Source organism: Giraffa tippelskirchi, chromosome 13 (genome assembly GCF_054371585.1).
Source record: "Giraffa tippelskirchi isolate mGirTip1 chromosome 13, T2T-mGirTip1v1.2.pri, whole genome shotgun sequence".
In the NCBI taxonomy this organism is placed as follows: Eukaryota; Metazoa; Chordata; class Mammalia; order Artiodactyla; family Giraffidae; genus Giraffa; species Giraffa tippelskirchi.
The window spans coordinates 120,755,158-120,778,935 of record NC_137287.1 but is presented as its reverse complement, the minus strand read 5'-3'; the positions used below and the strand labels follow the sequence as shown (position 1 = coordinate 120,778,935).

The window sequence follows — 23,778 nt, the reverse complement described above, 5'->3', positions numbered from 1 at the left end:
CCCAACTGAAGAGGGCAAACACCTGGGGCTCGTAGGTGGCTTTCTGCTCCCGGTTGGATGTCGTTTACCTGGTGCCAGGAAGGGTCCCCTCGGGTCTCATCAAGACCCAGCCAGTCTGAACAAGAACGCCAATTAGCTCAACCCCCTCGGCCCCAGGACCACGCCTCGGTCACCTGCCGGGCGGGACCCGCCCCCGTCTCGGCCCCAGGCTGCCTCGGGGTGGTCTCAGACCCTGGGCGCCGGAGTCCCGGGGCCGGGCGAAGAGGGGGGCGGATGGGGAAGACGCTGCGTAGAAATACAGATTCCTGGGCCCTGCTGCCTGAAGCGGAAAACTTGCGGAATCTGCATTTTTACCCAGCTCTTCCAGGACCAGGGAGTTCACCCTGCAATTGTAGCCTAATTTAAATTTTAAATTCGAATACGCAGCCACGAGTGGAGGTCGGGCTTCCCAACCTTGGCTGCACATCAGAATAACCTGGGGAGTTTTAAAAAAAAATTTTTTTTTAATATATACACACCAATGCCCAGAGTTCAGACCAGACCAATTAAGCCAGAATCTAAAAGCGCTGCCTGGGCAGCAGCCACCTCACCTGGGAGCTCGTTAGAAATACAGAAGCTCAGGCCCCACCCCAGACCCACTGAGTCAGAATCTGCATTTTAACGAGATCCCCAGTGATTCGCGCGCACATTAAAGTTGGAGGAGAACTGTGCTTCTAAAATTTTAATGGGCAAACGAATCACCTGGGGACCTCGTTAAAATGCAGACACGGTTTCTCAAACTTTAATGTGCATGCGAATCACCTGGGGAGCTTGTTAAAATGCAGATTCTGATTCCGCAGGTCTGGGGTGGAGCCCGAGAGCCTGCATTTCTAACGAACTCCCAGCCGGTGCGGGTTGCCCGAGTGCGCCCCGCGCTTCCCCGGGAGTCCCGAGGTCTTGGCTGCGGGCCAGTCCGCCGCCAGGGCTCCTGATAAATCGTCCTGCTGGGCTGATGAGCAGGATTGCCGGGACGTGCGCGCTCCGGCCGAGCCGGGTTAATTCCCGAACTCCGGGAATTGGCTGTGTGAGGCTGGCCGTTCGCAGGGAGTCGCCAGAGCCCCAATCCTCACGCCATGTCGCGGCGTAAGCAGGCCAGGCCGCAGCATCTCAGCTCCGAGCAGCCGCAGCCCGCGAGCCGGGAGTTCGCCCAGGCGGCCCCGGAGGCGGCGGGGGAGCCGGGTGAGTGGCGCCGCGGACTCCCGGCCCCAGGGGCTGGAGGCGGTTTTTTCGGACTTTCCGCAGACCCGCGCGGGTGCGATGTCCCGGCCATCGGGCGTGAGGGGGGAGGGTGGCGGTGAGGCTTCCAACTCGAGTTTTGGGGCTCAGACCTTGTTACCCTTGCCTTTGTAAGTTACACCCCCCCTCCTTGTAAATTAACCCTCCTCGGGTAGATTACGTCGTTCCCCGAGTCGCTCTCCTGCAACCACTCCTGTCCCCCACCCCACCCCTAAGCGCTCTTCGATGAGGGTTCGTCTCTCGCACTCCTTGGAAGGACGCTCTGAGGTCCCTCTGGAGGCAGCCTTCGGCATGCCCGGCCTGCTTGGCGCCGAGCTGGGGCTGTGCGCCTCGGAGGTGGGCGTTCTGAGATCCCAGGCGTCTTCCTGGGTGTTGGGGGTGGGGGGGGGGTGTCCGAGCTTCTGCCGGGCCCTGGGGAGAGGTGCTGGAGCAGAGACACTGCGGCCGGTTCCCGTCCTACTGGAGCTCGAGGCCCCTGGGGACCGGAGCGATGGCACCCGAGATAAAGCGGTGGCGCGTGCGGCGTGTTAGGGGTGAGCGCTGGGAGGGGCCGGGGTGCTGCCTGGGGACGGCCTCTCGGCGGAGGGCACCGTCGAGGAAAACTCCGGAGGCTTTGAGCGAAGGGTAGAGACGGCCGAGGGCGTCAGCGAGGCTGGGACGAGGGTGGGTGTCCGACTGAGGTTTGAGAAGGGACGGGGGTCCCGGGCTCCAGTAAGGATGTCGACTTTTACTCTGAGCGAAGTGGCGCCATGGTTTGGGGGCGGGAGCGGGGTCAGCACGGCGGTGGGGTATAGAGTTAGAGGGGTTCCGGGAGAAGCCTGGAGACGCTGGGCTACCCTAAGTCCCCCGAGGTAGCCTCTGCTTCCGAAGAGATTGCGGGTGGGGAGCTTTGAGAACTCGCTGGATTCCTCCAGCTCCCACCCCGCGCTCCCGGAACCCCTGGGGTGGAGTGGAGTCGGGGAATCTGCATTTCTAAGGCGCTTCCCGTTGTGATTATCTTGGCCTCAGATAAGGCCGTGTAGGTTCCTATTTCAGGTCTCTCCACCCCACCCCGGCGATGAGTTGCTGCCCTTTGCTTAGCCAGGAGCTGGTGAGCCCTCACTGGAACTCTCTTCCCTTCTCCCCACCTCGCCGCGTTTTCCTGGCTCCGAAAGGGAGAGGGGGGATCTGGTCCCTTCTGCAGAAGGGGCAGACTTCCAGCAGCAGGCGTCTGGGAGGCTCTGACGACCACACTGCTCCCGGGGAGGCAGTGGAGGAAAGAAGCAGCTTAACAAAGCCACTCCTAAACTAGCGGTTTGTATGTAAAAGTGAAGCTTGGCTGGGTGAAACTTCTGCAACCAAAATACCCTGTCTCTGGGCTCAAGGTCTAGAGTGCTGATAGGCAGGTAAAACCAGGGTCTTCCTGGGGGTGGGGCAGGGGTGCGGATCCTCTGTAAAGAAGGATTGGGACGGTACTGGCGATGTTGAGTCTTGTGGGGGGAGCGATAAAATAAGACCGTTCTTGAAGAAACACAGGCTGTTCAAAGTGAGTGCTACGGGCTACATTTTATTCCTGCAAGCAGCGCTTGGAGGGCAACCTGGAGCCTTGCTCTGTGTTTGGAGGGGTTGGGGAGGGTGTTCTGTGTTGTGTGGCACTAGGGGGGTGCCAGGGCACCTCAGCACCAGCCACCGCTGCAGAGAAAAACAGCCCTATAACTGATGTTCCCCTGCACTTGTCTCAGGTCTGTTATGATGCTGAGCTAGAGGCCTTTTTTTTTTTTTTTTAAGGTTGTGCGTGTGTGTGTGTGTGTGTGCGCGCGCGCGCTCAGTTGCTAAGTTGTGTCTGACTCTTTGTGACCCCATGGACTGTAGCCCACCAGGCTCCTCTGTCCGTGGGATTTTCCAGGCAAGAATACTGGAGTGGGGTGCCATATCCTCCTTCAAGGGATCTCCTCGACCTAGGGATCAGACGCTCTTGCCTGCATCTCCTGCATTGGCAGGTGGATTCTCTACTCGGAAGCCCGTTTTTTAAGGTTGGGTTGCTCTTAATTTGCAGATGGCTTTGCAACTCATGTGGTGACTTCCCTGGTGGCTCAGAGGTTAAAGCGTCTGCCTCCAATGCGGGAGACCTGGGTTCAATCCCTGGGTCGGGAAGATCCCCTGGAGAAGGAAATGGCAAACCACTCCAGTATTCTTGCCTGGAGAATCCCATGGACGGAGGAGCCTGGTAGGCTACAGTCCACGGGGTCGCAAAGAGTCGGACACGACTGAGCGACTTCCCTTGCAACTCATGTAGCTTCTGGAGGAGATAGAATGACGCGGGTCAGTTGTTAGACTTCAGTCACCACCAAGGAAAAACTGAGGCAGGAAAACGACCTTACCAAAAGAACACCAGCAGTTTCTCAGAAAGTTAAAGGGCCACTGTGCTACCCTGAGTTCTCACCATCAGAGATGGCCACCTCCTCCTCCAGTCTAGAAGGGTCTCTGCCCCAGCTGCGCCTGTCTCGGGACAGCAGGCTTCCTACCTTCCTTACTTTCCTGGAAGAAGGAAGTCACCTCTGAAGCTCTGCTGTTTTCTGCCTGGGTGACCCTTTATAGCCTTGGGCACAGTTTTCTGAGAGCTTTAACCCGCAGTCTCCCTTCTGCCTGCCTTCACATTTGCACTGTGAAGTGTTTCCCTCTCCCTGAGAATTTGGTGGTTTGTGTGTGTATGCACATCAGTGACTATAACCAAGAGCATTTGTATAGTGCTGACTCAGAAGGTTCTTTTAGGAAAGGACGTTAAAGAATTTAATCTTCATCTAAACCTGGGAAATGGGGACCAAAATCCTCATTTTATAAATGTGGAAACTGAGGAACGGGACAGTTGAGGAACTCAACCAGGGTCACACAGCTAATAAAGAAGAGAACTGGAACCTGGAACTTATCAGCTGGCTTCCCAGCCAGTTTCGTAAACCACTGTGCTTCACAGCCTCCTACTTAGTCTTCCTTGGTTTCAGTGGGATTAAAAACCCTCAGGAGTTTAATGGCTTTCTTTAACACGTGACTTGCTAAGCAATGCAAGCTTTTGTTTTCCTCTGAGAGGCACAGTGATGGACTTCAGACCTGCCAAGTGTGGATTCTGATTCGCTGAAAACTTCTTGCCCAGAAGCCTTGAGCAGCATCTGAACCAGTTTCTCTTCCGCACGGCTGCTGCTGCTAAGTCGCTTCAGTTGTGTCCGACTCTGTGCAACCCCATAGACGGCAGCCCACCAGGCTCCGCCGTCCCTGGGATTCTCCAGGCAAGAATACTGGAGTGGGGTGCCATTTCCTTCTCCAGTGCATGAAAGGGAAAAGTGAAAGTGAAGTCACTCAGTCGGGTCCGACTCTTAGCGACCCCATGGACTGTGGCCTACCAGGCTCCTCCGTCCATGGGATTTTCCAGGCAAGAGGACTGGCGTGGGGTTCCCGCACGGCAGAAAGTCCCAAAATGTGGTCCCAGACCAGCAGCATCAGCTGGGAACTTGTTAGAAATGAAAAACTGCCAGCTCCGCTCTGGACCTCCAGAGGGGGAGCCAAGCCACCTGTACCTTAACAAGCCGTCCAGGTGATGATGCGCAGGTAATTTGAGAAGCTCTGGCTTGGAGTTGTGCTTCTCCCGATTTAATGTGCATGGGCCTCACCTGGGGATCTTGTTAAGGTGCAGATTCTGCAGGTCTGAGAGCTGAGGTTCTGCCTTTCTAACAGGCTCTTGGATCATGCTGGTGTTAGTTCTCTGAGGACCACCCCTGAGTATCAAAGGCTTAGAGAGTAGTATGAGGTTGGAGCGCTTTAACATGCAGCTTCCTGGGCTCACCCCCTCCCCATTTAAGGTGGATGAGGATTTGGAGACTAAATTTAACCCACAGTTCAGGTGATTCTGATGTTGCAGGTGGGGAGTTCCATGCATCATTGGATGTTCAGCAACGTTCCTGGCCTCTACCCACTAGATGCCACTGTCACAAACCTGTGCATGCAATCCTGACAATCAAAAGTGTCCCCAGGTATTGCAAAATGACCCCTAGTTGAAAGGCATGGGCCTAGGTCCCTTGTTCAATCCCTGTTAAGGGGCTTCAAGCATCACAGCTCCTTGGATGTGACACCTGCGGTCCTTTAACTGAAGCCCTGAAATAGCATTGACACGACAGAGGCTGGACGCTGTGCTGGGAATTTACATAGTGCATCTCATCTTACTCGGAGGCAGGTCAGTGATGCCTCTTTACAGATAAGTAAACTGAAGCTCAGAAAGGTTAAGGAAGTTGCCGGTAATCACACACCTAGCACGTTGACTAAGCAAACCCTATGCCCTCATCAGCGTGTTCTGCAGCTTCTATGCTAAGAAGGTTTGCTTTAACCAACCTGTTAAGGAAAGCGGAATCCACCTTCCGTGTTGTTCGTTGTTGTTCAGTCACTGAGTCATGTCTGACTCTTTGGAACCCCACGGTCTGTAGCCTACCAGGCTCCTCTGTTCATGGGATTTCCCAGGCAAGAATACTGGAGTGGGTTGCCATTTCCTTCTGCAGGGGATCTTCCCAACCCAGAGATCAAACCCGCATCTCCTGCTTGGCTGGGAGATTCTTTACCACTGAACCGCCTGGGATCAAAAGTCCCTGACCCTGGGCTGTAATTCATAAACTAGTTAATACATTTTTCTTTTCAGACCTAAAATATTGACAGCACCTCTTTTTACCGGGGTCTTAAATCTATTTGGAGAGAAATCACTTTATGGTCTTCGAGGAGCACTTGGTCTTTGTTATAGAAGTTTTTAAAGTTTCCTCTTAGATTGAACCATATGAAATAATCTATTTTGGCCGACAGAAACCGCAGTTACACCTGGGTCAGCCTTGCTAACAGAGTGTTATGCAATGAACTTCATGAACTAGAGGCTCAGTTTCAATAACAAGCTACAAGTGGCCAATCTTGTTTCTTCATACAGCCGTTGCCCTGCCCTGGATTATTTTGATGCACCTCAGACATGTACAGTCTACAAATAGCCATCCCCAAACTACTAGAACATGGCTTCCCACGTGGCTCAGTGATAAAGAACCCGCCTGTCCATGCAGGAGAGTCTGATCCAATCCCTGGGTTGGAAGATCCCCTGGAAGAGAGCGTGGCAACCCCACTCCAGTATCCTTGCCCAGAGAATTCTATGGACAGAGGAGCCTGGTGGGCTACTTTCCATGGGGTTGTGAAGAGCTGGACATGACTGAGCATGAATGCATGCAAACTACTAGAATACTCTTCAAAGCTTTAATTTCATCTTCACACCTTAAAAACTTCCCTTAATTGTTCATTGAGTGTTGGTGCATCCTGGGGTCTTAAATGGATTTTACACTATGTTTAATCAGGATCCCAGAAAGTCCTGGTACTGCAGACCATCTCAAGTCTTTTAGTCTCTAGTTTTGTTTTGTTTTTTTCATGTTTCAGGTTAAAATAGTGGCATTTTAACCGGGAGAGCAGTGACACTTGAAGTGTGGTCTGTGACTTCCTGCTGAATTGAGTCAAAATAAGTTCAGAAACAGAGCATTTAAAAGTAACTCAACAAACATCCTGCTTTATGTCATATCTGAAACGTTTGGGCTTTTACTGTCTTATTCCACTTTTCTCATGCTTTGTGTTTATTTTATTAAAAATGCTGGTCTGATGGATCAGAAGTTATTTCACAAGCCAGGTCTTCCCCGCGTCGTTTGAGAGGTGCTGTTGCAAAGTCTGGATCTTGACAGTCGTGTCCCTGTCATGTTCCACGTCCCTTTGTCCCCTGTGCTTCCTGGAAATTGGTGCGAAGGATGCTCAAGACCAGAGTGTGCGTGGCTTCTAATCTGTAATGTTTGGGCTTTTTCTGGCGGGAGTGGGGGCAGGTGAAATAGGCCCAAACCTGCTCTGTTATAAGACTTGTATGCTCAGTCGTGTCCGACTCTGCGACCCCGTGGACTGAAGCCTGCCAGGCTCCTCTGTCCATGGGATTTCCCAGGCAAGCGTGTTGGAGTGGGTTGGCATTTCCTCCTCCAGGGGATCTTCCCAATCACGGTGCTTATATTTGAGAAATCAAGTAATACCTTCCATTGTCTCGATTTCAGCTTCGGAACTAGATAATGATGTTCCCAAACCACCTTGTCCCTCCGCTGACGGCAGTGACGTCCAGAAAGCCCCTGTCTTGGCTCTTCCCCCCGAGTCAAAGGAACCAACAGCAGCCCTTGGGGAGAGGACCTTCAACTGCTGTTATCCAGGTAAAGGGTGGACTCGACGTGCTGAGCCCCTTCTCTGTACCCGAGCTCACGTGAGTTCACTGACTTGCCGGAATTCCAGGTTCTTTGTCACTTCCTCTTTGAGGTTCTGTTAAGGGAACCTGTTTTCTTTTCTAGGCTGCCACTTCAAAACTGTTCATGGCATGAAAGATCTGGACCGCCACCTAAGAATCCACACAGGTAGGTGCCCGTTCGTTTGTTCAAAACTTGCGTGTTGAAAAAAACCCCAAGAACACGGATGTATGCTGGTGAGCTGGACACAGAAGGTCTCTGCCTCATGACGCCATCCAGTGGGAGGGGCTGGGACCTGAAAAGTCCCAAGGGTAGTGATGGTAACTGACAGGCGGGGGGAGACTGTCGTAAGCTGGTGATGGCAGACTTTTTGGAAGAAGAGGCCCTTCGGGTAGGAAGGATGGCTGAGGAATCAGGCGAGGAGAGGGAAGGACTCCAGGCGGAGGAAATTGCTGTGCAAAGGCATGGACGGAGCAGAATGGGTGTGGGTTACGGTTGGAGAGGCGGGCAGAGGGAGGGTCAGCACAGAAGCCCTGTGGCCGTAGGAGTCGTGGATAAGAGCAGTGAGGCTGCTTCTGGACGGAAGGTGCCTTCTGAACCAACCACACTGTTGAGAATGCAGAGAAACCAGGTGTGCTGGAGCAAAGGCATGACCTAGAAGCAGGCTCTGCACACTGCGTACAGCCCGTTGTCATGCCCGGCTTGTCTGTTGACCTGTGGCTGCTGTTACAAATAATATAAGAGTAAGCCCATCATATATTAACAGCTGCATGAAAAATAACTGTTTTCTGGCCCTACAGTGAAGTTACTGAATAGTTGCTGGAGACACCCTGTCTAGTTCGTTACAGAAACTTTGCCACCCTCTGGTCTCCAGTGTTGACCCTCTACTAGCCTGTATGAGTTGAGATACTGATCTCTTTGCTCTCACAGAAACCAGACTAAATGACTTAAACACAATCAGATTTCTCTTTCTCGAGTACAATTTAAGAAGCCAAGTAGTCCCCTGCTGGCCGGATATAGCTGTCATCCTAACAAACAGCTTCGTCTCCTGGTCTGAGGCAGCTGCTCTGGACCTCGGTCTCTCAGCTGGTGAAAACTGAAGCAGGAGGAAGGTTCACAGCCTCCCCCAGGCCAGGCCCCTGAAGCGGCCTCCCTGGTGACTAGCCGGATAATGAGCAGGACTCAGTCATGATCGCATCAGGCACAAAGTGAGGCTGGAAAATGCCTTCAAGAAGGGCAGCCACATGCCCAGCTGAAACCTGAGGCTCCATCGTCAAGAGGACAGCTTTCTGGACACCTAGTCTCTCTTGGAAATAGACAGTGGGCTGTGGAAGCTAGAGAGCAAAGGGCCGGCTTTGCCTGCGAAGGGTGGATCGTGAATGGCCTCCTCGTGAAGCTTCGCAGATAGGGCTGCCAGGATGATGGTGGTCGCCCGCAGACTGCGGGAGCCATTTGAACAAAGATAAGACTCCCCATCAAGGGGGCCGGGTTAGGCAACTTCAAAGTGGGTGGTTCAGTCCTGAGGATAACCAAGCAGTGCTTCTCCATTTGGGGCAGTGCCACTCTGGTGGGTGGAGGCCAAAATCTGCAATGAACAGGATGGGCCCTGCAAAGGGTTGTCAGGCCCCTATGTCCACAGTACCAGGTGGACCTAGAGAGACAGGTGGGGGCTAGATGAATGTTTCATTGGAGTTACACAGAGCATGAGGGGGACATGGAAAGGACAAGGTGAGGCCATGTCCTTGGTGGGGCTCCCTAAGTCCGGGGTGGAGATGCTGGGCAGGCCCATGCTGCCTCTGGAAAGCAGGAGTGGGACCTGGGGTGCTCACAGCATCTTCCCCCACGGTTGCATAAAGCCAAAGTATTTCTGTCGTCTGACAGTTCGAGTGTGGCGGCCAGCCCCGTGGTTCAGGGACTCAGGGTCCTGTTTTGTTGCTTGGATATCCCAAAGATTGGTGTGGTTTCAAATGGCTTGTGTTAATTGATCAGTCGTGTCCAACTCTTTGTGACCCCATGGACTGTAGCCCACCGGGCTCCCCCGTCCATGGGATTTTCCAGGCAAGAATACTGGAGTTGGTTGCCTTCTCCAGGGGATCTTCCCAACCCAGGGGTCGAACCCGGGTCTCCTACATTGCAGGCAGATTCTTTACTGTCTGAGTCACCAGGGAAGCCCTACTCCCACCTTTAAAGGCAGCATCTTAGAAGTTACACACATCATTTCAGTTGATTCCCAATTGACCAGAACTTAGTCGCGTGGCAATTCTTAGCTGTGGAAATGAAGTCCAGGAGCTTGAAGTCGTGAATCTGTGTGGTAAGTGCCCAGCTACAAAGAGACGGTTCTATTACCAAGAAAAAGAGCTCACATATGGACCACACGGCCTCTCAGACGCAGCTGTAGGAGGCAGGTGGGGAGGGCAGTGTGTGTGCAGCTGATTGCTGGAGGCTGAAGCTGGACCTTTGCCAAATGGGTAGAACACTGATTTTCCAACCACCGTTTGAGATCCTTTACACTTCAAACCTGAAGATCCCCTGAAGAGTTTTTTAATTGACAGTTACTGCATTAGAAGTTAAAACCAAAACTTTACATTTATTCATTTAAAAGTAGCAGTAAGCCCATTATATATAAACACTTCTATGAGAAGTAACTGTTTTCCAAAACAAAGCAACTAACAGTGTGTATACATTTGCAAACAAGTCTTATTTCACAGTTTAGCTGAACTCTCATCCCTCTATCCCAGTATCTGGTCTATTGCCGTGTTTGGTTGGAATGTAAGAGGAAAATCTGGCCTCACATAATGTAATTGGAAATGGAGTATTTTGATAGTCTTTTCAGGTAGTTCAGTCGCTCAGTCGTGTCCGACTCTTTGTGACCCCATGAATAGCAGCACGCCAGGCCTCTCTCTCCATCACCAACTCCCGGAGTCTACCCAAACCCATGTCCATCGAGTCAGTGATGCCATCCAACCATCTCATCCTCTGTTGTCCCCTTCTCCTCCTGCCCCCACTCCTACCCAGCATTAGGGTCTTTTCCAATGAGTCAACTCTTCGCATGAGGTGGCCAAAGTATTGGAGTTTCAGCTCCAACATCAGTCCTTCCAATGAACACCCAGGATTGATCTCCTTTAGGATGGGTTGATTGGATCTCCTTGCAGTCCAAGGGACTCTCAAGAGTCTTCTCCAACACCACAGTTCAAAAGCATCAATTCTGCGGCGCTCAGCTTTCTTCACCGTCCAACTCTCACATCCATACATGACCACTGGAAAAACCATAGCCTTGACTAGACGGACTTTTGTTGGCAAAGTAATGTCTCTGCTTTTAAATATGCTATCTAGGTTGGCCATAACCTTCCTTCCAAGGAGTAAGTGTCTTTTAATTTCATGGCTGCAATCACCATCAGCAGTCATTTTAGAGCCCAAAAAAATAAAGTCTGACACTGTTTCCCCATCTATTCCCCATGAAGTGATGGGACCAGATGCCATGATCTTAGTTTTCTGAACATTGAGCTTTAAGCCAACTTTTTCACTCTCCTCTTTCACCTTCATCAAGAGGCTCTTTAGTTCTTCTTCACTTTCTGCCATAAGGGTGGTGTCATCCACATATCTGAGGTTATTGATATTTCTCCCGGCAATCTTGATTCCAGCTTGTGTTTCTTCCAGCCCAGCATTTCTCATGATGTACTCGGCATATAAGTTAGATAAGCAGAGTGACAATATACAGCCTTAACATACTCCTTTTCCTACTTGGAACCAGTCTGTTGTTCCATGTCCAGTTCTAACTGTTGCTTCCTGACCTGCATACAGGTTTCTCAAGAGACAGGTCAAATGATCTGGTATTCCCATCTCTTTCAGAATTTTCCACAGTTTATTGTGATCCACACAGTCAAAGGCTTTGGCATAGTCAAGAAAGCAGAAATAGATGTTTTTCTGGAACTTGCTTGCTTTTTTGATGATCCAGCGGATATTGGCAATTTGATCTCTGGTTCCTCTGCCTTTTCTAAAACCAGCTTGAACATCTGGAAGTTCACGGTTCACGTATTGCTGAAGCCTGGCTTGGAGAATTTTGAGCATTACTTTACTAGCATGTGAGATGAGTGCAATTGTGCGGTAGTTTGAGCATTCTTTGACATTGCCTTTCTTTGGGATTGGAACGAAAACTGACCTTTTCCAGTCCTGTGGCCACTGCTGAGTTTTCCAGATTTGCTGGCATATCGAGTGCAGCACTTTCACAGCATCATCTTTCAGGATTTGAAATAGTTCAACTGGAATTCCATCACCTCCACTAGCTTTGTTTGTAGTGATGCTTCCTAAGGCCCACTTGATTTCACATTCCAGGATGTCTGGCTCTAGATGAGTGATCACACCATCGTGATTATCTGGGTCGTGAAGATCTTTTTTGTACAGTTCTGTGTATTCTTGCCACCTCTTCTTAACATACAACAAATGGTAGTTTGTTAAATATTAGTTGCTGTATAGAATTTGCAGTCATTTCCTTAAATTTTTCAAACTTGTTAAATTCCTTTTGTCTGTTTTCAACTTTGAATGGCCCTTACTCATGCTTGATTGGCTCTCAAACCATACTTGGTTTGACTGTCATATGTCGGTCATTTGGGAAAATGTGGCTTTTGCCAACTTCTGTAATTCTTCCAAATGTTGATCCATTTCATTGTACCATAGAAGAAAAATCATGTTTCATTATGAATCTCAGTAGAAATACCTAAAGCTAGGATGCTGCAGGCCTGGGGTGGTGAGGATATATGTTTTGAAATCCAAACTTTGTAGAATCCAAAAGTTATCACAGTAACTTTTCTTGACATGACTGGCTCACTTATTATATTTAAGGAAACTGCTGCTGCTGCTGCTGCTGCTGCTGCTGCTAAGTTGCTTCAGTCGTGTCCGACTCTGTGCGACCCCATAGATGGCAGCCCACCAGGCTCCGCCATCCCTGGGATTCTCCAGGCAAGAACACTGGAGTGGGTTGTCATTTCCTTCTCCAATGCATGAAAGTGAAAACTGAAAGTGAAGTCGCTCAGTCGTGTCTGACTCTTCGCGACCCCATGGACTGCAGCCCACCAGGCTCCTCCATCCATGGGGTTCTCCAGGCAAGAGTACTGGAGTGGGTTGCCATTGCCTTCTCCGAAGGAAACATCTGCCAAATGCCAACTCTGAAATAACCGTGGTTTTTTAGTTCTTTCAAGTCAACATGATGCAGCGTAGGGAAAGCATGAAGTGCAGTCACCCCTCAAGCACTTGTTGTCAAGACAGCCAAGTATTTTGGTTTACAGCACACTTTTTGTAGTGTAATTGACATCTTTAATAGGGAAATTTATCATTCAAATTCCAAATATACTAAATAAGTTAAAGTCTATAACTTACTAGGAAATATAGGAGGACAAATTTATGGTGAAAATAGATGGGTAAACACAATTAGCAAAGTCCACCAAGGAGACAGATTAAATATGACTAAAGTTAAAACTTCCACTAAGACATCATTATGACTAAAGTTAAACTTCCACTGAGGCATCATTAAGTTAAATTTGCAACATAGGGCAGAGTTCATCTTCAGAACACACAAGGATGCCTGCAAATCAATGATGGCTCCAACAGAAAAGGATCTGAATAAGCAGTCACTCAAACAGAAGTGCCAATATTCAGATGAAAAGCCCACAAGAATAAAGTCCAAAAGAAACACAAGAACTGTATTTTCCTCAGAGTGGGCTAGCTGAAAAGTACTCAATTAAGACTGTGAATCACGGAACACGGCACTTAATTCAAGCCTCGCCGCACCGGGCCTCCCCACGGCCCAAGTCAGGATGGGATTCTCTTCAGGGAGAAGCCTGGGGTGAAGGGCTAGGGAGTGATGGGGGTGTGGGAACTGATGAGAGTGCTGGCAGCGGCAGAACTGGTTTCAGAGAAGTTTTGCATGTTCTCTCCAGGCCCCTGGCTGTCTTATGTGCTCTATAGTTCAAGTGTATGCTTTCGCAATTGTCCTGGTAGATTATCATATGCAAATCGTGTTTGTCTTTCTACTCCATCTAGAGTGCCTTGGTGCTCCGGTCACAGTTGAAGAGTAGTGGTGAAGTAAACCATATCTTACTCCTGACTCTAATGATATATCTTGATTCCCCGTCCCCGCCCCCACTTTGGCCACTCCGCAAGAGCACCTTTCAGGATCTTAGCACCCCAACCTGGGATCGACCCCAGACCCTCTGTAGTGAAAGCACCCAGTCTTAACCACTGGACTGCCAGGGAATTACTTGGATTTTTTTTTAACCGCCATTGGTGGTTCAAGTCCTTAGGATCCTTGTGGAAATCATTTTGTCATGTTTAGGAAGTTTTTGTTTGTTTTTATTCTAAGTCTGCGGAAGTGGGTTTGGGTCTTGCGATGTGTATTCTTTGGCTTTGGGTTTTTTCATCAAGAATGATAGTTGAGGGGCTTCCCTTGTGGCTTGGTGGTAAAGAATCCACCTGCCAATGCAGGAGATGCAAGAGACGTGGATTTGATCCCTGGGTCAGGAAGATCCCCTGGAGAAGGAAATGGCAACTCACCCCAGTATTCTTACCTGGGAAGTCCCATTTGCAGAGGAACCTGGTGGGTTACAGTCCTTGGGATCACAGAAAAGTTGGACATGATTTAGCGACTAAATTATAAAAAAACAAGTGATGGTGGAATGTCACATGTTTTGCACTTAAGATAGTCATCTGGCATTTAACCTCATAAAGGACATTGAGTTCCAATGTTTGTTTTATCCCACTCTGTATTTCTTCACTCGGTATTGATATCAGGGTTTCTATCATGAACAGAGTTGAGACATTTTTTTTCTTTCCCTCTGCTATTAAACAGTTGAACATGGAAACACTTTTGCTGGAAAATTGGGTGGAAGGTGACCACAGGACTGCATTTACGACTTTGTTTTCCCAGAGGCTGGAGAATGCATAGGCTAGGCTGTGATGACAGTGTCCATCTCAGCGGCTGCAGAGGCCAGCTCTGCTCAGCCCTGTGTCCCCAGAGTCAGTGGCAGCTCCACGCCTTCTGGTCTCCCCTCTGGGACCCAGCTGTCTGGAGTATGCCACCTAAAGGCACTCTTAACCCTTTTTTCCTGCTGTGGACTCCTGGCAGTTTTGTGAAGCTTACAGAGCCCTCCCAGAATAATATTTTTAAACATAATAAAGTCACATTAAACTATATTTAAGTACAGCTGCTATCAAAATGTTCATTGTGTAGTATTTTAATAGACTACCCTTGCTTTCCTGAAGAGTGAAAGTGAAGTCGCTCAGTCGTGCCCGACTCTTCGCAATTCCATGGACTGTAGCCCACAAGGCTCCTCCGTCCATGGGGTTTTCCAAGCAAGAATTCTGGAGTGGGTTGCCATTTCCTTCTCCAGGGGATCTTCCTGACCCAGGGATCAAACCCAGGTCTCGCGCATGGTAGGCAGACACTTTGCCGTCTGAGCCACCAGGGAAGTCCTGAAGAGTGTTACAGGCCGAACAGGTCACCACCACTTGTGAGCTCATTAGAAATTCAGAATCTCAGACCCACCCAGACCCACTGACCCCAAAACTGCATTTTACTCCTTGTTTCTATGAGTTCGGTTTGAGAAATGGGGGAGATAGTGGTCGAAGGGTACGAACCTGCAGTTCTTATAAGAGAATGAATTCTCGGAATGTACTGGAATGGTAAATTCCAGTTAGAGGTAAAGGAACTAAAAATTTAATCCTTTCTCATACAAGGTCTTAAAACTTCCTAAATTTTATCAATGGGGCCCAAATTAAGGATCCTTGCTCTTCCCAGGAAATAAATCCAATATTTTATAATAACCGTAAGTGTAATATAACTTTAAAAACTGTGAATCACTATGTTGTACACCTGAATCATAGTTCAAAAACACAAACAACCCCTGATCTGGAATGTTACAGGTCATCTTGGATGAGAGAAGCAAGTGTAGCCAACCAGACACTGGCTCCTTTGGTTTTTTTGTTTGGGGCTTTTTTGGCCGTACCACGTGGCTTGCAGGACCTTAGTTCACAGACCCGTGATTGAAACCATGGCCCTAGTGGAAGTGCAGAGTCCCGACCATTCGACCACCTGGGATTCCCAAGATACTGGCTCTTAGAAACGTTTGCTCCTCTCCATTGTGCAGAGCCAGTCCCATGCCCAGGCCTACAGTGATGGGATCATGCAGCCTAATTCTCCTGAGAAGGACAGCAAATATTTGAGCAAAAAACGGTTTACGTTGGGGCACGTCTCTAACATAGCAGTTTTTCTAAATTTGTTATTTCTCTGTTTTCTTTCTTAATTCAGACTGTAATTTTGCATCTTCCTGGACCATCACCATTTTATTGAGTCATCTAAACTGATGGTGGGCTTCCTTGGTGGCTCAGACGATAGAGAATTCACCTGCAAAGCAGGAAACACAAGTTCTTTCCCTGGGTCGGGAAGATCACCTGGAGAAGGGAATCGCTACCCCCTCCAGGATTCTTGCCTGGAGAATCCCATGGACAGAGGAGCCTGGTGGGCTACAGTCCATGGGGTCACAAAGAGCTGGACACGACTGAGTGACTAAGCATACACATGCACACAAGTTGGTTGGGGTGAAGTCTGACTTACTAGCCATGATGAAGTTTGTCTGCCTGTCCCCTTTCTTCTTTCCAGTGGCTATTGAATGGATCGTAACCAGGCACAGTGTTGTTCCCTTCCCCCCAGGACCTTTGGTAATATATGAAGACATTTTTGACTCTCAGAACTGGAGCGGAAGGTGCTACTGGCATCTTGTGAGGGAGGGGTAAGGGATATTGCTAAACATTTTACAATGCCCGAGACAGGGCACAGCAGAGAATTACCTGGCCCCAAACGGTTGTAGTGGCAGCATTGAAAACACTGGTCTATTGGTATCTTTTCTTTACGCAAACCTCCCTTTTTATTAGCCATTTTTTTTGTTTTTATTGATTAAGTGCTGTTTGTTTTCATTTCTAGTTTTAGGTTTTTTTTAGTATTTATTTGACTGTGCTAGGTCTTAGTTGTGGCACATGGACTCCTCGATTTTCGTTGCAGCATGAGGCATCAAGTTCCCTGACCAGGGATCAAACCTGGGCCCCTGGCATTGGGCGCACAGAGTCTTAGCCACGGGGCCACCAGAGAAGTTCCATTTCTCCTAGTTTCTCGAGTTGCATATGGTTCACTTGCTTTCAGCCTTTGGAACTGAAGTTCAGACATTCTTCTGAAAAGTGATTAGGCTCTGGGTTTTGATACGTGGAGCTCTCATTTTCCATCTCTTTAAGAGTTTGTAATCTAATTGTGACTCTTGAGCAAAAGTTGTTTTAAAATATGTCCTGCAGTTTTCTTTGAAAAACCTTTTGTAAAACCATGTTAGAGTCATAAGTTTGATTCACGTCTACTTGGTGAGTTCTGTCTCTTCTGTATGAAATTTGTAGTGGTTTTCACCGTGATTTGTTTTGCCAAATGCTGATATTTCTGATGCCTTTTAGCATTTTCCTAGAACACTGTGTATCATTCTCTACTTCTCTTTCATTTTTATTTGGGTACCTCAGACAGTAAAGAATCTGCCTGCAATGCAGGGGACCTGGGTTCAGTCCCTGGGTCTTTCGGATTCCCTGGAGAAGGGCATGGCTGCCCACTCCAGTGTTCTTTCCTGGAGAATTCCATGGACAGAGGAGCCTGGCGGGCTACAGTCCATGGGGTCACAGAGTTGGACATGACTGAACAACTAACACTTTCCCTTTTCAAGAGTATTAAGCTGACTTTTAAAAAAATGTATTAACAGGAAATTTAATCCATTTGTACTAAATGTTTAGTTTGACTTTGACCTTATTTTCTGTTCAGTTGTGTCCTTTTTTTCATCCTTGCTTCTCTTTTCTGGTTTGAAAGCAGTCCTTCCCATCTCATCACTTACACCCCACACCTTGTCCGCTTACCTTTCTGCTGCTGTTCTGATGTACACGGTTCAAGTGTGACGCCTTCTGTCATCTGTCAACTGGCTTTATTTTCTCTTCCCACTGAATGTGAGTTCAAGTGTGTGTGTGTGTGTGAGTCGCTCAGTCGTGTCCGACTCTTTGCAACACCATGGACTGTAGTCCGCCAGGCTCCTCTGTCCATGGGATTCTTCAGGCAAGAATACTGGAGTGGGTTGCCATGCCCTCCTCCAGGGGATCTTCCCAATCCAGGGATCGAACCCAGGTCTCCAGCACTGCAGGCAGATTCTTCACCACCTGAGCCACCAGGGAAGCAAGTTCAAGTACGGGGTCTTATTTCAGTAATTTCTGTGGAACTCTGCAAGTACTCTTCTCATCTTGCGACCATCCGGTGTTGTCTGAGGAGTTGTGTGCTCATCTGGGCCTTTTGTTTCCTGAAAGCTTTAGGATGTCATCATTCTTGGGCTTTGGACATTGTCCCACCCTGCCTCTAAGCCCCAGGCAAGTAGGTGCCTCTGCTGCTTGTGGTTTAGCACAAGTAAGGGAAGCGTCAACCTGACCGTCGTCCAGGCGGTTCATCAGTGAGTGAGCCGGAAAGCCGGTCCAGTTCCCCGCCGCCCCCTGCCCCCTCCGATCTTGACTGCTTCCAGGAACGCTCTCATTTTCCCAAGCAAGCTTTGGCCTATGACCTCCTTTCAGCCTGATTTTATCTCTGCTCCTCGGGAGGCTTCACGAGTTCTGAGCCGTGAAGGAAACAGCACCCCTTCTTGTGTTCCATGGTGCTCGTCTAGACCTCAGTGTCTTCCTGTCCCCGGGCATTTGGTCAGAAGGAAAAAGCAGAGCCCGGGGCTCAGACTGCCTTCTTGGTCAGATCTCTTTGCCGGCATCCTGATGGACAAAACCCCTGAAGCCGTGACTCGTGCTTGTGTGTTTGCAGGAGACAAGCCACACAAGTGTGAGTTCTGTGACAAGTGCTTCAGCCGGAAGGACAACCTGACCATGCACATGCGGTGCCACACGAGCGTGAAGCCCCACAAGTGCCACCTGTGCGACTACGCGGCCGTGGACAGCAGCAGCCTCAAGAAGCACCTGCGCATCCACTCGGACGAGCGGCCCTACAAGTGCCAGCTCTGCCCCTACGCCAGCCGCAACTCCAGCCAGCTCACCGTGCACCTCCGCTCCCACACGGGTAAGTGCCAGGCCTCTCTGGATCTCTGAGCCCTCAGTGTTCATTTAGTTAAAGCACAGGCAATCTAAATGGCTGCAGGGTGTGAGTAAAGAAATTTCGAGCTTCTCTGTTGATACCAAGTGTGTGGTTTCTCCCACCGGGATGACAGCTTCTAGTAAAACACTGGAAGTCTGACAGCTGAGTTTTCTAACTTGCCTGCGCAGAATACAGCTGGGGGTGATTATCCAATTCAACATGCAGGAAGCAAAGGGTGTATCTCAATAAACGTCTGATGAATAAACTAGGTGTTTTCTGTCATTCAATGTCAGCTCTGATTGTGTGGCTTAATTCAGAAACATGTAGCCATGTGTAAAACGGCTGGCTCGTGTGGAGCTGGCGTGTAGCACAGGCTGCTCAGCTGGTGCTCTGTGTTGACCTGGTGGGGTGGGAAGTGCAGGGTGGGATGGAGGCTGAAGAGGGGGGATATATGTGTACATACAGCTGATGCACTTTGCTGTACATGACATTGTAAAGCAATTATACTCCAATTAAAAAAAGAAACATGTAGCAAACTTACCTGAATGTAATCACAAACTTCTAGAAATTAGGCTTTGCAGAAAAGCTTTTCCCTCCCTGTGTGAGACCCTGTTGAAATAACGAGATAGAACCAACCAACCCATCACAGTGCATAAAAAGGGGGATTGGGAAGCTCATAAGGAGAGTCAGAAAATTAGAATTTCCAATGAATTCATGGCAAATGGCAAGCAGACGGGCATATACTGACATCCAAAATGGAGTCAACAAACCTGTGTCCCAGCAGACAAGTGGGAGGCAGCCATAGAGCTGGGAGCTAATCTTTGCAGCCAGCATCTGACTGCCTTGGGTGTTCTGGGCTTGGAACTGATATAGGCTGCAGAGGTCAGAGGAGCAGCTGAAGCCTCTTGGCATGATGGCCCAAACTGTCAAGTAACAGGTAAAACGGCACCTGATGTCTCGTCCTTAAACCAATCTCTTCTTCCTAACTGAAGTGTCATCTGTGGATTATGAGTCATCCGCAGGAAATAAGTGGTATGAAATGTGCCAAGTCTAACAAATAACAAATCCTGGAGACAACAGGGTACTTGCATAACTCACCAGAATTTTTTAGTTCTCATTGGCATCTACCCACTGGCAGGAACGTTGCATCCAAGAAGAGTTCTGTTAGAAACGGTAGTCAGAACAAAGCAGTATGAATTGAACCTGGGGTTGTTGGCTATAAGGTCTAACTTTTCAGAGAGCAGGAAAAAAGCTGGAGAACTGACAATCAGAAGATAGAAGTCTGGTTTCTGACAAGGTCAGGAAGAAAAGAGAAGTGAGAAAATCAAGTGAAATAAAGCCGTTTCTTAAGCAAGGAGAGGCAGTGTGGCAAAGAGAAAGGCATCCTTAAACCTCTCAAGCTGATGGACTAAACATTAAAGCTAATACTCGTTTTAGAGCGTGATGCTAGATGAGTCAAAATTACAACCAACAGAATGCAGGAGAAGTTTGGGGAAAGGATGGTTGTATAGGATATGTAACAGTCTCATCTTTGCTTATAATCAACTGACAGTGATGTTTAAATTAACAGCCTCCAAAGAACTAAACCCTAGCCATCCCTCCAGGGAGTACAGGGGAAGCCATGGCATTTAATGATTTGTCTTCTCCTGCTACTATATTCATGGGTTAATATCATAAATAAAATTCAGTCTGTCGGTGTGAAACTGCAAAACTTTAGTACAAGCCAGTTAACTGATGTAATAATACAACTTAAAGACAAAGTGAAAAGTAAAAGTGTTAGTTGCTCAGTCGTGTCCGACTCTTTGCAACCCCATGGACTGTAACCCTGCCAGGCTCGTCTGTCCATGGAATTCTCTAGGCAAGAATACTGGAGTGGGTAGCCATTTCCTTCTCCAGGGGATCCTCCCTACCCAGGGATCAAACCCAGGTCTCCCACATTGCAGGCAGATTCTTTACTGTCTGAGCCACTGGGGAAGCCCAAACACCAAAGTGAGCATGTTTATAAATCTTGATTTGAAACAGTTTTTGTGTCACATAACCACACCTCTTCTTCTGTGTCCAAATCTGGGATGTCAAGTGAGTTTAGATCTGAAACTGAAATGTCATGAAGAGGGTGGACTTGGATGTGGTGATGCTCTTTGCCCGTGCCCAGATAACTTGGCCTCTCTGAGCCTCATCTGTTAAAGTGGAGGTAGTACTCACACATAGGATTGAGGATTGCCGTGAGGATTAAACACCTTAATACTCAGTGTTCTCAAGTGGTGGTGGTATGAGGTGACAAGTAATTGGAGTTTTAAAGACCCAGCTATCTGCTACCAGGTGTTCTGAACGCATGTTTTGGGGGGAGCTCTGTGTTGCCTGCCTGCTCTAATGGAACCGCACCTTCCCGTTGCCAGGGGACACCCCCTTCCAGTGCTGGCTCTGTAGCGCCAAGTTCAAAATCAGCTCGGACTTGAAAAGGCACATGATCGTGCACTCCGGGGAGAAGCCTTTCAAGTGCGAGTTCTGTGACGTCCGCTGCACCATGAAGGCGAACCTGAAATCGCACATCCGCATCAAGCACACCTTCAAGTGCCTGCACTGCGCCTTCCAGGGCCGGGACCGGGCCGACTTGCTGGAGCACAGCCGGCTGCACCAGGCCGACCACCCCGAGAAGTGCCCCGAGTGCAGCTACTCTTGCTCCAGCGCGGCCGCCCTGCGCGTGCACAGCCGCGTGCACTGCCCCGACCGGCCCTTCAAATGCGACTTCTGCAGCTTCGACACCAAGCGGCCCAGCAGCCTGGCCAAGCACATCGACAAGGCGCACCGGGACGAGGCCAGGACGGAGAACCGGGCCCCGCCGGGCCGGGAGGGGCCACGGGAGGGCGGCGGGCCGCCGGTGGCCAAGATCGTGACGCACAGGGCCTTCCGCTGCGAGACGTGCGGGGCGGCCTTCGTCAGGGACGACTCTCTGCGGTGCCACCGGAAGCAGCACAGCGACCACGGTGAGAACCAGAGCTCAGGCCTGGTCACCTTCCCGCCCGAGAGCGGCGCCCCTGGGCAGCTGGGCGCGCTGGTCTCCGTCGGGCCGCTCGAGGCGCCCTTGGAGTCCAGCCAGTGCCTCTAGTCCCCCCAGAGAGGGTGGTCAGCCGGCCGGATCTCTGGACGCAACGCCGCCGCCCAGCCCTGGAGCCAGGCTGGACTCACCCACTCCGGGGACGCCTGCTTCCACCCAGAGGCCTGCAGAGGCCGTGGCCGCGGTCACCAGGGTGTGAAGGCAGGCGCCAAGGGAGCCCTGCGAAGACACCTCCCCCAAGCCCACCGCTCGTATCTGCCTTCCCTCCAAGCATCGTCTAAGCAGGTTTACTCGGTTCCAAGGTCGAGGGGTCCACTGAGCTGCGCTATCCAATAGGGATAGTTCCTTCACGATGGATTCCAGTTCTAAAACTGAGCCGCCCCTGATGGGATTATGCAACAAACGAATTAGACCAGTGGAAAAACTAACACTACGCTGATCCGTAGAGCAGGTTAAGGGGGTGGCGGGGTATGTGGAGGGTCTGGGGTGGCCTGAAAAGTTCTATTTCTTAACCTGGGTGGTGGTTTCTAAGAGTATCCGCCTTACATGTTTTCTGTGTGGTTCCTTTTATCTGTTGTCTTATAATAAAAAGGCAAGCTCGTCTGTAGAATGGTGTCAGAGGGACCCTGCACTTTTGTGATCAATCACAGGTGGGTTCCGGCGGGGTTCTCCACTGCCCTCCGCCCAGTGGCGATCTCACTGTAAATGCACCTAGGATTTCTGAGCGCCTTAGTGCCGCAGTGAAGCAAAATGCAGTTTGATCTGTAGGTGGCGCCAGAGATCAAGCTAACACTAGCTCAGCCGGTAATTGTGAAATTCAAGGTTTGCGTTACCTGTGTTCATAAAAAGAGAGTAGGGGCCCGGTGGGTCTGGGCTTCGTTGTGGGACATGGCGATGTGTGGAAAAGCCTGGGACTACTGTCTTTCATCACAGTAAGCACTTGGTGTTTGCTGAACCAACAAATAAGGGAAACCCCAAGCCTCTTGTAAACGGACATTTAACTTGAAACTTAAGAGGTCTTGGAATGCCAGCGGATATATAATTTATCCAAAGTTTCTTTCTTCTTTTCTTCAGATAAGGTCTTTGTTTAATACAGATTCTTGTGTGCTCTCATCAAGCTAAATATCTGGGCCGTTAAAACACTGAATACGCCATTGTTTTTGATAAACTAGGAATGGGGATATGGAAACAAATTTTTTATAGATTGTAAAGGTGACTATTTCACTTACGAAATAGACGTACAGAGCTTATTTTAGAAGATTTGTTTGAACAAAGCTGATTCCATTTGGCTCAAGGCCAGTGATAACGACTTTAAGAAGAAAAGATAGCAGAGAGAATTAATCCTTTTTTGTTTTAGAGCTATCTTCGGTTGTGCAGAAGTGTTTCATTCCTGGTTGCTGGTACATTGTACAGATTCTATTGTCACCTTTTGCCGTTTGTCATGAGTTCTGTATTTCTGTTCTGGTAACAGAAGGGCTGTTGACCTTTCAAGTGAGAACCCAAAGACTGAAATCATATAAATGTTCCTTGTACTTCTGGTGTCATAGCTCTTCAGAGAAACAGGGATAATATCAGCCTCTTTAGAAGGCATTTTTTTTCACAGCTGTATGGGCATCAAGGGTCTTGGATCCACACTGTTAGCACCTAGCAAATGTGGATCCCCAGTAGAGTGGAAATCAGCAAAAAGCTTGGAACCAGATAGTAAATATTTGAGGCTTTATGGAGCCGTAAGGGCTCTTCTGTGACTAAGCTCTCTTCACAAAAGCAGCCAGACTGTCTGAGTTCCAGCAAAACTTTATGAAATGAGGATGAGACTTAAAATATACAGCTATCACCAAATGAAACTGGAAACAGCCATAGTAGCTAAGAGGCCCTGAATTGGTTTCTCCACCCAGCTCTGTTTTGCAAGGTGCACATGGATCTCAAAGGGGACGTTGATTAATGAACATTTGAAGTTTGACATCACATGGACCAGGGGCTGGTGAACTTTTTCAGTAAAGGGCCAGACAGGAAATATTTTGGGCTTTGCTAGCCTCAGTCTCTATTCGACTCTGTTCACCTCT

At 49.2% G+C, this 23,778-nt stretch overlaps 1 protein-coding gene across 6 annotated transcripts in view; it reads left to right on the top strand.

Annotated features, from left to right (window-relative positions):
* The window catches only part of ZFP64 (ZFP64 zinc finger protein), a 142,563-nt gene extending 120,243 nt beyond the window's left edge, over window positions 1-22,320 (top strand). For 5 of the 6 annotated variants that reach the window (XM_081557282.1, XM_081557281.1, XM_081557288.1 and 2 more), the window contains 4 exons: window positions 7,350-7,499; window positions 7,635-7,697; window positions 18,394-18,645; window positions 21,057-22,320. In XM_081557282.1, coding sequence (XP_081413408.1) covers window positions 7,350-7,499; window positions 7,635-7,697; window positions 18,394-18,645; window positions 21,057-21,766 — 1,175 coding nt within the window. In that variant the 3' untranslated portion in view covers window positions 21,767-22,320. Of the gene's footprint in view, window positions 1-683; window positions 1,219-7,349; window positions 7,500-7,634; window positions 7,698-18,393; window positions 18,646-21,056 lie in introns of those variants that run through there. The other variant, XM_081557296.1, reaches the window with a different exon arrangement.
* The last annotated feature ends 1,458 nt before the right edge of the window (window positions 22,321-23,778 follow it).